Genomic DNA, 15,394 nt, shown 5'->3' with positions numbered 1-15,394 from the left:
AAAATATTAGACTATCAGTATTAGGGAGTCCCTGAACTCTGAGGTAAAATGAAAACTGTAAAGTTGATTCAATTCCAGCAATGTCCTTAACTCACTTTTAACAAACAAACTATGTCAAAACTTTAAAAGCTTTTTAATCTCCAGCATCTTAGGATCTTTACTGGCTCCTCAAAGCAAAATGCAGGGGAAAAAAAAATGAGGAAATAGCTAGCAGTCAATATATGTTACAAGTTATGAAGAATTGTTAAAAAGAACTTGGCTATGCCAATGGATGTGGGGTTTGTAATCAGGAGGATCACCCAGAAATCTTCCCAGACAGGCCTATTGCATTTTGAATAATGTGAAGTCATCTGACTTGTTTTAAAAAAATTCCTCTGGTCTTGGGGTTGTGTAGCTTGGCGATGTTAATTTTTAAAACATCTTGTAGCATGCTGGAAAAGCTTGAAGAGACTGGAAGAATGCTAATGTAATGGCAGTATTTAGAAAAATAAATAAAAATCCTTGATGAGACATTTACATATGGGACAAAGTCAGGAGGAATTGCAAATGATGCCAGTGGAAGTTACGTAGGAGTTGTGGTCGTGTGCGAAGCTGCACCCATTCAAACAAAATAAGCTTGGTTTTATTGAGAAATGAATTTTTTGGAGGGAAAATGTAGCCCATAGCTACAGAATGGAGGACTGCATCCCTCTGTAGAGTCACAGGGAGCAATCAGCTCATCAGAAACTATTAATTTAAAGCCAGGGGAAAAAAATGCCAGCCTTGGATGTACAAATGGGGGACTGATGAGTAGAAGTAAGTGGTGGAATGAACGCTCAAGATGGCACTAGTGGGACCACAGCAAAAAGTCTTGAATTCAGATCTGATGTACGCTCTTCAGAAAGAACTCTGAGAAATCATAACGGATTTATAAAACTCAGCCTTGGATGTACAAATGGGGGACTGATGGGTAGGAGGAAGTGGTGGAATGAACACTCAACGTGGCACTAGTGGGACCACAGCAAAAAAATCTTGAATTCAGATCTGATGTACACTCTTCAGAAAGAACTCTGGGAAATCGTAACGGATTTATAAAACCGGTGCATGATTCCAAAACTGCAAAATCTCTCAGAGTAAGAGATTTACTGTTAAACCTACAAAGGAGATTGTTTAAATACTTTCACACAGCACAAAAAAAAAAAGGATATGAGAGATCCTATAGTTATTAGCAATGCATATTGCATGGGTCATGCCTGAAAAGAAAGCCTAACAAAGTGAAGGTACGTGCATTAATCAGGGAATATCAGTTCATTACCTTTATCATCTGATGATGTCTTCAGACAAAGACTCTTTGGAAGATAGTTTAGCCCAACACGAGATTAATCAAAGGCAGGTTATTGAGCTTAATAGAGAGATAACTAGATACAGTTCTATGGCCTCTGCCGTGTGCAGGAGTTACTGTGATTTTTGAAGTTAGCAGAACTTTTTGTCACAGACATGCAGGGTGAAATATTTCTACTGCAGAAATTAGAGCAATGATGCTGTATTTCGAAGACTTAGGTTTTGAGCAGCACATATTGTTTTCATGAAAGTGTGCTGGATGATCGTTGATCATCTGGTTTTGCCGTTATACAGAATTGCCTTTTCCTGACTAAAGGTATTTTACTTTACAAAAAGAGATAATTGAAAACATCAGAAATGTGAAGTATCTTTAAACATGTTTTTAGAGGGTGTTCACTTAATCCCTGTCTTCCTGTTTTAATACTGGATTTGTTTTCAGTATTCAAACCCCAATCTTTATTCGTGAGAGTGCGACGCTGTGAGAAAACACTGGCTCAGGAAGGAAGGAGTAAAATTTGAGGAAAGATTTAAGGCACAGTTTCATTTATGATAACGTCAAATGCAGTTGCCTGTGTACTGCAGTCCCCAGTGTAGGCCCTACTGTGCGTGACTGAAGTGTTTAGCATTTTTTCACCTTTTCTATGTGCTCTGAGAAACGACTCAACAGAAAGACCTCTGCTTTCTGTAGGGAGGTGTGGTGCGTTGGTCATGTTCATAATATTAAAGAATGGATTAATATTCCTTTCTACTGCTGTTTAAGTGAATGGTTGAGGTAAACGTGGCCTTCTAATACTGTATATGTATTCTGGTAACCTGGGTTGCATTGATACTTCCACTTTGAAAAGAGATTGTGATGAATTAGAGCTACAAAGATGATGAGGGGCCTGGAGCATCTTCCTTACGAGGAGAGGCTGAGGGACTTGGGTCTTTTTAGTCACCTGGGGAGAAATACCCCCTGCACCAGTACAGGTTGGGGGCTGACCTGCTGGAGAGCACCTCTGAGGAGAAAGACCATGAGTCCTGGTGGATAACAGGATCACCATGTGCCCTTGGTGGCCAAGAAGGCCAATGGCATCCTGGGGTACATCAAGAAGAGTGTGACCAGCAGATCGACTGCCTCTCTGCTCTGCCCTGGGGAGGCCCCATCTGGAGCACTGGGACCAGTTCTGGGCTCCCCAGTTTCAGAAGGAGAGGGAACTGCTGGAGAGGGGACAGCAGAGGGCTACAAAGATGATGAGGGGCCTGGAGCATCTCCCTTACAAGGAGAGGCTGAGGGACTTGGGTCTTTTGAGTCTGGAGAAGAGAAGACTGAGGGGGGATCTGATCAATGCTTATAAATACTTAGAGGGAGGAAGTCAAGAGGATGGGGCCAGTCTATTTGCAGTGGTGCCCAGAGACAGGACAAAAGGAAATGGGCACAACCTTGACTATAAGAAGTTCCACCTAAACATGAGGAGGAACTTCTTTGCTGTGAGGGTGGCAGAGCCCTGGCAGAGGCTGCCCAGGGAGGTGGTGGAGTCTCCTTCTCTGGAGACATTCAAACCTGCCTGGACACGTTCCTGTGGGACCTGCTCTGGGTGGCCCTGCTTTGGCAGGGGGTTGGACTGGATGATCTCCAGAAGTCTCTTCCAACCCCATGTCATTCTGTCAATTAAAAGGACTTAAATCTATTTCGGTCCCTTCCAACCCCATGTGACTCTGTGAATTAAAAGGACTTAAATCTATTTAGTTTTAAGGAATTCAATTTCTTTATAAAGTAAAATTGCCATCTTGCTGTCTAATCTCTCAGGTGTTTATCATTGTGACACATACGTCTGCAAATGAGCTGTAATTAATTAGCTTTCACCTGGCACTCCTACGATTCTCATGCCACGCCAACGTGAGCGGCAGCGTCGTGGCCCGGCTGAGCAGGGTCGGGCTGGGATGCCAGTGACTCACCTTCCCAGCTTAACGTTCTCCTCCTCGGAGCTTATTATACTTTATTACTACAGGCTAATTTAGATCCTTAAATTAGCAGCTGCTTTAGGGAGAAATTTCCAGATGATCACTTTTATCATTGTGGTGTTTTTAGTTGTATGTCATTTTGCTCTCTAGGGAAATCTCTTTCTGAGAGCTGCTGGGAGAGGAGGGGGGGGAGGAGGATGAGACGGCTGGGGAAGCGGGCGAGTGCTTTGTTAGCTTTCTACTTTTTGAAGCAGAAAGAATCGAACTGGTTGAGGCAGTAAGAAAGTTGTGAGAAGGATTTTATCCAGCTGAGGTGGCTTTTCGTCGCCCGCCTTTCGTTGTTGTTAGGTTTTTAATTAAGCAGGAAAAAAATAATAAATGAAAGAAATCATGGCAACAGTAGTGCTTAGCTTGGTGTGATAGAATTAAGCTCAGTTCTTCACTGCACTGATGCTAATTCGTTTAGAATTAGAAAGTAATATTGTATAGGACTGTGTCTTGTACAGTACTGTATGTAAGAGATATCACTCATCAACCAAGCACAATATTTTAATAGCTTTTGATCATATTATTGTGATGCTGTGTTAGGGCTTTGCTGTTCTTTTTTTCCCCCCCCAAAGCTTTTGACCCCAAAGGAGCAGAACTCTTTTTAACCAAAGACTGTGGGGTCAGCGGTGTCTGATCTGCTCTAGAGGTACATGGTGGTGGTGGTGTTTAGCAGAGCTGTGGGCTGTGTTCACGAGTGGGAGTGGGTGGGATGGGCAGATAAGGAAAGGAAAGGATGCAGGGAGCCTTGTAAAGGGTGGCTGAAAATGAATCTTATTACTTTTGCATATTAATATTCTGAAAACAGCCACAGGCCCCATTTGAGACTGTGGGCTTAGCTTTGCTGGGCATTTTAGGGTTTGCAATCGTCCTCATACACCTCCTTTAGAATTCATAACATGAGCAACTGTTGTTCAAATAAAAAATTAAAAATGAAAAAGACAAGTGAGCAACTGTTGTTCAAATAAAAAATTAAAAAGGAAAAAGACAAGTGTGGGTGCTGCACCTGGGGAGAAATAACCCCCTGCACCAGGACAGGGTGGGGGCTGACCTGCTGGAGAGCAGCTCTGAGGAGAAAGACCTGGGAGTCCTGGTGGACAATAGGATGACCATGTGTCCTTGTGGCCAAGAAGCCCAATGGCATCCTGGGGGGCATCAAGAAGAGGGTGACCATCAGGTTGAGGGAGGTCATCCTGCCCCTCTGCTCTGCGCTGGTGAGGCCCTATCTGGAGCACTGGGTCCAGTTCTGGGCTCCCCAGTTCCAGAAGGACAGGGAACTGCTGGAGAGGGGACAGCAGAGGGCTACAGAGATGATGAGGGGCCTGAAGCATCTCTCCTACTAGGAGGGGCTGAGGGACTTGGGTCTTTTGAGTCTGGAGAAGAGAAGGCTGAGGGGGAATCTGATCAAGGCTTATAAATACTGAAAGGGGGGTGTGTGTCAGGATGACATGGTCTTTTTTTGAGTGGTGCCCAGGGACAGGACAAGAGGAAATGGGCACATACTTGCCTGTAAGAAGTTCCACCTAAAGATGAGGAGGAACTTCTTTGCTGTGAGGGTGGCAGAGCCCTGGCAGAGGCTGCCCAGGGAGGTGGTGGAGTCTCCTTCTCTGGAGACATTCCAAACCCACCTGGACACGTTCCTGTGGACCTGCTCTGGGTGGCCCTGCTTTGGCAGGGGGTTGGACTAGATGATCTCCAGAGGTCCCTTCCAACCCCATGTGACTCTGTGATTCTTTAAAAGCGATGTGAGTGAAAGTTACCTTTTTGGTGAAGAACGTGCTGTTTAGCTGGATGTGTCAGCATGGTTTGTGATGAAGGCTGTGCCACATTGGTAGCTTTTTTTTGGTGCTCATGGACTAGAAATGGTGTTCCTTTAACGTTTTCTTAAGCAATCATATCCCAATGTGTTGCGTCCTGAGTAATATTCTAAGAGTAGCCTATGAAAACAAATAGACCAGAATACAATGAGTTCTCTGAAAAGTAATGCTATTGAAAAGGAGTAATAAAAGTAACGTTCTTGGGTATTGCATGTTTTTTAGAGATCTCCTACTTGTTCTGACCTTTTTAAATTTCATTGTTTCATGTTTGATCGGATCGTGCTTATGGTACTTGAGAGCAATCATTCCCTCAAGTGTGTATTAGATCATTTTTAGAGACTGTGTTTTTAGAGAGACATGCAAATGCATCTAGCCTAAACTATTTTCTTATCTGAAGTGATGCATTTGTCTAAAAATAAGCCCCCAAAATCTAGTGTTTCGTCCTCATAAAACACAAGTTGAAAAGGTGACAGGGAATACGTTATGCTGTGAAGATAACTTGTTGGTAGGGGTGGGGGAAATTGTACAATGGTATCTTTTGGGAAATGCTGGGGGATTTCTTGTCCTCCAAAATATCCTGTAAAGATGGGACAGTATGGTTTCTTCTTGTCTATGTTTCAGGACACTGTTACCAAAGCAGCTTCTTTGGTTCATGAGAAGATTCTTTTAGTATCCTTCTGACCTGTGCTCTCTTTTCTAGCTGACAGTCACAGCTCTCCTAGAGAAGACACCCCAACTGGGAGCATGGATTCTCTGTCTTCCCAGTCTCCAACACCTGCCTTCTCTAGCAGTCCCCCCGGACTCCTGGATGGAAATCACCTTATTATGGACAGTGGAGATCTTGCAGGCTGGACAAATCTGTAAGTAACCTGAATATTCAGTAACTATTTTTCGACTATTATGGTTGTGCACACATTTCCCTTTTCAGTGTGGTGGCAAGCAAGTGATTTTTCGAAATTACATATAATTGTGTTTGTTTTCTTCTGCTACAAAAAAGTATGTGTTTATATGTTGTGGTGGAGCTTAGAGGCTACTTGAATGTTTGTAGGAAAGAAATTTTCTTTTTTTCTACAGAAACCTAGTGCATTTTACTGTAGCCTGTTATAAAATTGTAAATGTTTTTTATTTAGGCAATAAATATGTAAATTATTCCCTGTACGATGTGTTAGCCTAGTTTTATTCCAAGACAGTGCTAAGCTATACTTAGATGCAGGGCAATTAAGATTTAGGGTCAAACTCTGGGTTTGGATAAATACACTGTAGTCTGTGTGCACTCAGGTGCTGTTGTCTAAGAACATTATTATTGTTAGTATCTTTTTAACTAATTAAATGCCTGTTTTTATTTATTTTGCAATGAAAGTCGGTCACTTTCAGTAGACTCTGTAGATGTTCTGGGTTTGAGCATGACTTCAGTTTAGCCAAAATTGACTTTACAATGTTAGACCTATCTCTGTAATCCATGTTCGAGTCTGATACACAAAGAAGCTGAACACAACTTGTTTTTTAAATCAGAAGTTGAACTAGAATTGAAGTCTCTGGTTTGCTATTAATGCAAACTTGAACGTATCAAGACAAAGTTTTCCAGCCTTCGGTGCCAAGAAGATGGAAGGAGCAGGTCTGGAGAAAAGCTTTGTTACAAATATTTTCCACAATGGCATTCTGAGCAGCCTGTTTTGTTGCTGAAGCAAGTGTGTAAAATATACGTGTAGGTGTATGTAACACATGAGAATGTATAGATATAAGCCATATGATGGCTTTATATTCCTATATGCACACACAAATAATTAACTGCTGATCAGAGTGCTTATTAGCTAGAGCAGTATCTTCTCATAAGTATTGAAAGAGTTCCATATTTATAGGTATTTTACATAAATGTGGTTTCTTCAGTAGAGGACTGAAGTTACTCTTTCCTTCTCCTCTTGTACTGTCCTCTAGTAGTGGGTGGGATTTAAAATAAGTTGTATTTGATGAAAAGAGGTGGAAAACGTGCTGTGGATGGTATAAAACTGGAATGTCCATGAAAGCAAGCATAGCTTGTTAAGGAACAAACTACAGTGTTAGCAGAACATTCATGTTGTCACTTCAGAGAATAGAAGGAAGTGTTGGTTTTATCCAGAGGGCTCAGGACCTTCACGTGTTTGAAGGAACATTGCGGTTTTTTGCAAATTTTGGTAATTTTCATCAAAAATTGTACTGTACTGCTGTTTTGGAAACTTTGATGATTTGAGGTTTTGTCCTCGGTTAGAAAGAATAAGTAAACAGCTCTGTTTGGAAGAAAAAAGTGCCTGGTACGTGCAGCTAGATGATTTGTCAGAAGTAGTTTCTGTCTTCCACTCACCTGTCTCTGAAGTTTGCTTAAGGGCTACCTCTGGAACAAGCCTGGACAGTGACAGAGAGTAGTCTGGGAACCATACATTCTTTTTTTCCTCTACTTTCTCACCCTGGATTGGCTTCTCTTCCATTTCTAGTTCTGATGACTCAGAGGGCCTTGCCTTAGGGGGAAAAAAAGCCCCAAAACCAAACCCAACAAAAAAACAAACCCAGAACAGCAGAGGTAGATGTCAGGAATGGAGAATGTACTTGGTGGGCAGCAGTCATGGTGCATCATGGGGTCCTGTGGGCAGGGGGAGGAGGTGGTTGACTCGCCGTTGTGTAGCTGTGGTCGTTCTCACAGCTCCTAGAAATGTAGCATTGGCTGTTGAACTCTGCTTTGGTCATAGACTATTCTCATAAATTAGATTATCCCAGAATTAGGTAGAGAACAGGCCTTTCTGTTTGTGCAGAGTTTCAGAATGTTTTGCGTTTGGTGCCAAATTGGAACAGTTCTTCAAGTCTCAGTATCTTCTCTAAAATGGTATTGCAGGTCTTCACTTGAGCTCCAGTAAATAGCATCCTGAGTCCAGGGGAGATGGAAATACAAGAGGATCCGGTTTCTCAAGTTCGCGCTGATGTTTGTAACACATGGGTGTTACTTGTAAGAGATCCATCACTATGGAGTTATGTAGTCAACAAGGTGATGGTGACTTCTTTGTGGAAGAAGAGTTGCTTGCGTTGGTTCCCGGGGGAGGGATGTTGCATTGTGGGTCAGGATATGTCAGATATTCCAAGGTTGCTTTATATCAGTAGTTGGCTTTAAGCAACAACACGTGATGGAGGAGCAAGAATACTTTTTGTGGTATTTGTTTTCAAGAAAGGAAAAGCTTGTTTTTTCCTGCATGATAGCTGTTGTCACCATGATGTTTCCTGACAGAGTTTTTTTGTGATGCCTGCCCTTTCCTTGGCCCACCTTTAAAAACAAAAGAAGCTACAGCTTCCAGCACGGTGAGAAGGAGCACCAAATGAAAGCAAATAACACCTTCACCTCCCAGCTGCCACCAGGAGGGAGATTACATGGCCAGAGTGGTGAGAGAAGCTAAGAGTGCCAGGGCTATACCCCTGATCTGAAATGTCTCCCAAAGCCCTCACTGCTCAATTGTCAGTATTTAAATATGAGCTGTGTGTAGGGTGCAACTGGAAGGTAATGTTTTCATGTATGTGCCATTTTGAAGCCCCACTAACCTCTTGGTTTTCATGCCTGTGACATTTTGAAGCCCCACTAACCTCTTGGTTTTTGTGCCTGTGTGTGTCTGCCTGATCCTAAATGTCCTTTGAAAGTTCTGTTTGGGTCAAACTTATGCCCTGTGTTGTCAAAAGGTCAGTAGATAGTTGGGTGGTGGTTGGCTCTTACTGCCCACGGCAGGGGTGGCTCTCAGTAGAGACCCAAGTTTGCTGGCCTAAGGTTATCTCGCACCCTAAACTTTTTTCAGCCTTTTTCCTGAAGATATTTTTAACTTCATCCTTCCATCTAGAGCCAAATACTAAAAATAACTACATTTTATTTTTCCATACACTGCGTGGTAGAACTTTTTTCCCCCTGTCAATCACAAAGTTACGGAGTAGTTTATATAGACACGGGACTCAAACTCCAGGTAGCCCAGGATGGGCAAATTACCTTTTCTACCTGATGTTTGAAAATCTCTTCTATCCAAGGATACCTAGCACAAGCTAATTTCAGACATAAACTGATAAATATGGTAGTGAGCTGCATAGATTATTGCTCCCTTGTAGTGCTCCCCACTGGTATGGACTTTTTTTTCCCTTTACAGCAGAGCAGCAATGGCACTCTCAGTTTAATGTTAACCAAAGTGTTTGCATTCTTTCTTTCTCCTCTCTGCTTTAAGTCTTTGTACACACTTGCCCTCAAGCTACAGAATTAACATTGTACAGCCATCTATCTTCCTCAGGTTCCACTCTGCTTTGCTCTGACAGAGGTGGTTACTCTTTCTGGAAGGGAGAGCGTGTTTCAGACTGTTTTGGGACTGACGTTGGTGTAGTTTCAGTGGCAGTACATTCTCAAAATGCTCATTAGGTTGATGGTTGGACTAGATGATCTTAAAGGTCCGTTCCAAGCGAGACAATTCTATGATTATTGCCCTCAAAGCTGCAGTCGGTTCTGGGGAAAAAAAATAGAGTTTTTGTGTTAGGTGAAGCCAGTTCCTTGCATGTTCCTTCTAATTCAGACCCACCGTAGTTGGCATTCTGAAGGTAAGCAGTGTCTTCTAGATGAAATGTGGTTGTCCATGTAGGCATTCTGTAGCAGTTTTCTTCGACCTGTATCTCCTGCTATTTGAGGCACTGGATTCCTGTTTCAGGATTTTCCTTTGTAAAGAAGAATGTAGAAATACAGTGATATTTGCCATGTTGTGCCTTGGGTTTAACAAGCAGGTCACGTATTGTAACTCTTTATTCCCTCCATAAGGAATAGATATATTTTTGTGCTTTGCCTGTAATATTATGTTGTGCCTTGGGTTTAACAAGCAGGTCATGTATTGTAACTCTATTCCCTCCATAAGGAACAGATATATTTTTGTGATTTGCCCATAATATGTTTCTGACCTGGCTTTACACAAAAAACCCCAACCCTAACTGAGCAAACTTCCAACCATCTTTGTGGCCACTGTGGACTGCCTCATGTCTGTTTTCACTTGACCTCAGAATGAACCAAAAAAATCTGAACACTTGGTGTTCCCTGGACTTGGTATGTGTTGTAATTAATCTTTCTGGGGATCTTTTTCTGATAAGGAAAGATTTGTTACTGTAACAGCCCACTGTGGTCATGAGATCTGTTTGTGCTTACTGTACAATGCCCTATGCCAGGACTTATCTACAGAGCTTACAGACTTACCTCTCACAGTGTTGGGTTGTCAGAATTGGGTTGGAGTCTTCCTTTTTGGTTGGAAGTCCCCTACATTATCTGCATGATCTCGTCTTCGTTCAGATAATGAAAATTAGTGTCTCGTTCCTCATCTGGATGGTTCATTTTTGGGATCTGAGACTGCAGAGTTTCTGGGTTTCCTAGGGAACTGGAACATGGTGACTTCTGATGGTTGTCCTGGATGGAGTCATGGTGTAAGATGTGTATCTTGAGTATCTGTTTACCTTGCCCCTTCCTCTTTCCCTCTGTAAGACTTTGGGATTTTGCAGCTAGAGGGAATGGAAACCATCCTGACTCTCATATTTCTTCATTGAGTGTGTAGAGGAGTTGGGGTGCACAGCTTGTTAAAGCAGTTATATTTCTGGGCTCAGAATAGTAAGATTCATAGTTTTCAAACTGAGTCCCACCTCGGGATGCTGTAGGAGTATTTGTCTTGGCAGTCAAAAACTGAAGATACTCAAGACCTGGAGGAGAAGCAGAAGCACCAACATAAATGGCTTTTAGTATTTGTCTTGGCAGTCAAAAACTGAAGATACTCAAGACCCAGAGGAGAAGCAGAAGCACCAACGTAAATGGCTTTGCAGAAATATGCAAGGGACCAGTGGCAGAGAAAATAACCCAGTCTTTCTTTCATTTCTTTTGCAGTTCTTCTTTATTGGTTCTCCTGACACTGAAATATTGCATTTCCTAGCTCACTGGTGTATATGTGCTACACTACAGGCATCGTGTTTGAGTTTTTAATACCCACAGAGGCTTTCAAAATGGTGATGAGAGCCGTGCTCTGCAGCATCCCGAGTGCTTTCAGGATCTTTGTGACCAGGCTGGGAAGAAGCTACTTGCTCTTGGTGAAATCTCAAGGCTGTTCAAATTCCCCGTGAGCAAACTGATGTTAAAAGAGCCATCAGATGGCAAGGGAGGGCAGAAACGGTGGCGTTCTGCACATAATAGAAGCCTTGGAGATAGTTACTAATTTTGTTTGACTGCTGAATGAATTCCCGTCAGCCTTGTTACCTCCACATCAGTAGACTGCGTCTATAGTCTCCTTAAAATTGGAAGAGTTACTTTTTTTTTTTTGTGCTTTCTGGCAGTGGTGTGAATTTGCAATTTTACATAAACGATGAGTGACTTCGGTTTCAGCGTCTTGGAAAAACTTTTGCATAATACCTAATGTCACCATGACATTTTATTAAAAGAAGGTGCTTCAGCAGCTGCAGCAGGCGCAGCCCAGGTACAGAGCCGTTGCTCGTCCCTCATTGTGCTTATTTTGCAGTTTTGGGGGTTTTTTTTGTGTGTTTCAGCTGCCACCTCTCCAGTGACTCAGCAGTTTGGGAGCGGGTTTTAGCGCAGCAGGCACTTCTTCTCGTCCCCTTTTCGTTATGCAAGCGGAGCAATAGCCCTCCTTTTTGCAGCTCCTTTTGAAACAGGCATAATACAATTTAATTGTGGGCTTCACACGGTGCAGACTTTGCCATCTCCTGCTCGTCCAGGTGGGCTGGGCAGCTGGACTTTGACAGCAGCACCTCTGGGTGAGCAGAGGAGAAGCACAACGTGCGCCCAGGGAAGGGAGGGATGTGGATGCAACCCCTGAGATGAGATAAAGTTTCTTTTTTTCTTGGTTTTTTTCCTCCTCTCCTCTCCTCTCTCTCCTTTTTTCTTTTCATGACTCTGGGGAACACAGCAGTGCGCTGTAACCTTGTAGATGTACATACTTGGTTTTTGCTCTGTCTGCTTTTTGGGTCAGAAGGCTCCTCCCTACAGAGGGAGCTGGACAGGTTGGGTCAATGGGCCAAGGTCAATGGGATGAGGTTCAACAAGGCCAAGAACCAGGTCCTGGACAGGTTGGGTCAATGGGCCAAGGTCAATGGGATGAGGTTCAACAAGGCCAAAAGCCGGGTCCCGCATTCCAGTCACAACAACCCCAGGCAACGCTACAGGCTGGAACTGCCTGGCAGAAAAGGACCTGGGGGTGTTGGTGGACAGCCATCTGAACAGGAGCCCAGGTGGCCAAGAAGGCCACCAGCATCCTGGCCTGTGTCAGGAACGGTGTGGCCAGCAGGAGCAGGGCAGTGATGGTGCCTCTGGACTGGGCACTGGTGAGGCCTCACCTCGAGGCCTATGCCCTCACCACAAGAAGGACATTGAGGTGCTGGAGCGTGTCCAGAGGAGAGCCACCAAGCTGGGGAGGGGTCTGGAGAACAAGTCCTACGCGGAGAAGCTGAGGGAAGTGGGCATGTTGAGTTTGGAGGAGAGGAGGCTGAGGGGAGACCTCCTTGCCCTCTCCAGCTCCCTGAAAGGAGGGTGTAGAGAGGTGGGGGTTGGCCTCTTCTCCCAAGGGAATCATGAGAGGAGCAGAGGAAATGGTCTGAAGTTGGGGCAGGGGAGGTTTAGAGGAGATCTTGGGAAGAATGACTTTCCTGAGAGGGTGGTCAGGCACTGGAAGGGCCTGCCCAGGGAGGTGGTGGAGTCACCATCCCTGGAGGGATTTAAGAAACATGTAGACATGGCTCTTCAGGGCATGCTCTGGTGCCTGAGGTTGTTGGTTGGAGTTTTTTGTGTGTGTGTGTGTGGTTGGACTCGATGATCTCAAAGGTCCCTTCCAACCATGAAGATTCTGTGTTTCTATTCTGTGAATTATTATTTAAAAATGCCTAAACTTAGGCCAGCTGCTACAGACCTTGGCTTCAGATTTGCTGGGCTGGCATGAAAGTTGGTTTCACCAAAGTGCTAGCCACTTCACTGGGACTTCGCAGTCCAAGTTGAACTTGTTTCAGTGGCTGGTGTGTTCTGTAGCAATGAGGGTTCAGGAATGTTGTGTGCACGTTGCATACTTTAAATTTTGAGGGTGGAGTTTCTTTTCAGAGGGAACACAGAGGAGGAAATTCTGCCCTGATTTGTCTCCCGGATTTTTCTGCGGCTTTGCTCCAACTGTGACAATTCCTAGAATTTTGTCCACGTATTTTTTTTTTTATTTTCTTTTTTCTGCTCCTCACCTCGCCAAGGCATGGGGGTTTAAGACATGCAGGGAGATCATTGTCTGGGGGTGGAGAGTATTGGATTGCCTGTTGAATCAGAAATAGCCGACAACTTTTGGTATCTCTCCTGTGCTGTCTTACAATGAAACCTTTGAAGAACACTTCCATGGAGTTTGTCAGCCAGATGCTGTGATACGACAGCCATGGGGCTGCCAAACTCCTCTATGAAACAACCCCCCTTTTTATTCATTTTTTTTTTTTTTCCTGAAGAGTTGCAGCGTGGATTCTTTTCACAGAGTCTCTTCCTCGCTCTCCAGATAAGAGCCTGCTCTTTAGCTGTGTTACCTTAGGAACCAGCCAGATAAACATCCAATAAAATCTTGTTTTCAGGAGTTTGTTTCTGAATATCAGTACAAAAATCTCTAGTTTATTTTCCGTAAGGCCATTTTCCCCCCCTTTCCTTCTCCCTATGTTCACTATGCCAGACAATAGCATTTTTTCTCAAAGAGATATGGATTTATCAGGCTTTTTTTTCTTTTTTTTTTTTTTTTTCCTGAAGAGTTGCAGCGTGGATTCTTTTCACAGAGTCTCTTCCTCGCTCTCCAGATAAGAGCCTGCTCTTTAGCTGTGTTACCTTAGGACCCAGCCAGATAAACATCCAATAAAATCTTGTTTTCAGGAGTTTGTTTCTGAATATCAGTACAAAATCTCGAGTTTATTTTCCATAAGGCCATTTCCTCCCCCCCAGGAGTTTGTTTCTGAATATCAGTACAAAAATCTCTAGTTTATTTTCCGTAAGGCCATTTTCCCCCCCTTTCCTTCTCCCTATGTTCACTATGCCAGACAATAGCATTTTTTCTCAAAGAGATATGGATATATCAGGCTTTTTTTTCTTTTTTCTTTTTTTCCCCTCTCCCACAAGGAATGCATTGCCCTCATCTTTTTTTTTTTTCTTTTTTTTCCTCCTCTCCCACAAGGAATGCATTGCCCTTGTTTTAGCCCTTAGGAGAAAGGATTTCTTCAACATGCCTTCTTAAAGTTGAGATGCTATATGATAAGCTACAGAATACTTTCTAATATATCATCATCTGGGTAAACAAGGCGTGCAGAGCTTTGTAGCAAGGTAACTTTGCCTTTTTATTCATTTTTTTTTTTTTTCCTGAAGAGTTGCAGCGTGGATTCTTTTCACAGAGTCTCTTCCTCGCTCTCCAGATAAGAGCCTGCTCTTTAGCTGTGTTACCTTAGGAACCAGCCAGATAAACATCCAATAAAATCTTGTTTTCAGGAGTTTGTTTCTGAATATCAGTACAAAATCTCGAGTTTATTTTCCATAAGGCCATTTCCTCCCCCCTTCCTTCTCCCTATGTTCACTATGCCAGACAATAGCATTTTTTCTCAAAGAGATATGGATATATCAGGCTTTTTTTTCTTTTTTCTTTTTTTCCCCTCTCCCACAAGGAATGCATTGCCCTCATTTTAGCCCTTAGGAGAAAGGATTTCTTCAACATGCCTTCTTAAAGTTGAGATGCTATATGATAAGCTACAGAATACTTTCTAATATATCATCATCTGGGTAAACAAGGCGTGCAGAGCTTTGTAGCAAGGTAACTTTGCTGTCGCAAGAATATTTTCAAGAAAAACAAAATAAAATCCAGCAGTTTGTTGCTGCAACATTGGAACTGGTTTTTCCTATTGAGTAAAACCTTCTGTTTTAATAATAAAACGAAGTGGTTCCTGGGATAGCCAAGTACAGTAAATAACCCCCTCCCTGAAATTCTAGAACGTGCTTAATATTTAAAGCTATTAATTTTTTTATTTTTTTTTTCTTCTTCTCCTTAACATGGTGACCCTTTTGCCATTGAAAAATGTTTTTTTTTTTTTCTTTTCCCCCCTGCTGGATCCTAGAGGGTGATGTCTCGCTGGGTAACCGGGAGCTGGAGGTGACAGGCGACTTCAGGAGCCGTGCTGCGGTGCTTTCCCTGCAGCTGAGATCTATTAAGGGAATTCATCAAAAAGCAGGGGAGGGAACAGCCCAGCCCTCC

At 43.1% G+C, this 15,394-nt stretch overlaps 1 protein-coding gene across 2 annotated transcripts in view; it reads left to right on the top strand.

The window, feature by feature from the left end:
* ARHGAP10 (Rho GTPase activating protein 10) overlaps positions 1–15,394 on the top strand; it is a 206,677-nt gene that overhangs the window by 175,366 nt on the left and 15,917 nt on the right. For both annotated transcript variants that reach the window (XM_014949825.1, XM_014949824.1), the window contains one exon: positions 5,827–5,986. In XM_014949825.1, coding sequence (XP_014805311.1) covers positions 5,827–5,986 — 160 coding nt within the window. The remainder of the gene's footprint in view (positions 1–5,826; positions 5,987–15,394) is intronic.

Source organism: Calidris pugnax, unplaced genomic scaffold (genome assembly GCF_001431845.1).
Source record: "Calidris pugnax isolate Ruff unplaced genomic scaffold, ASM143184v1 scaffold42, whole genome shotgun sequence".
Classification (NCBI taxonomy): Eukaryota; Metazoa; Chordata; class Aves; order Charadriiformes; family Scolopacidae; genus Calidris; species Calidris pugnax.
This window is presented reverse-complemented; position numbering and strand designations above follow the sequence as displayed.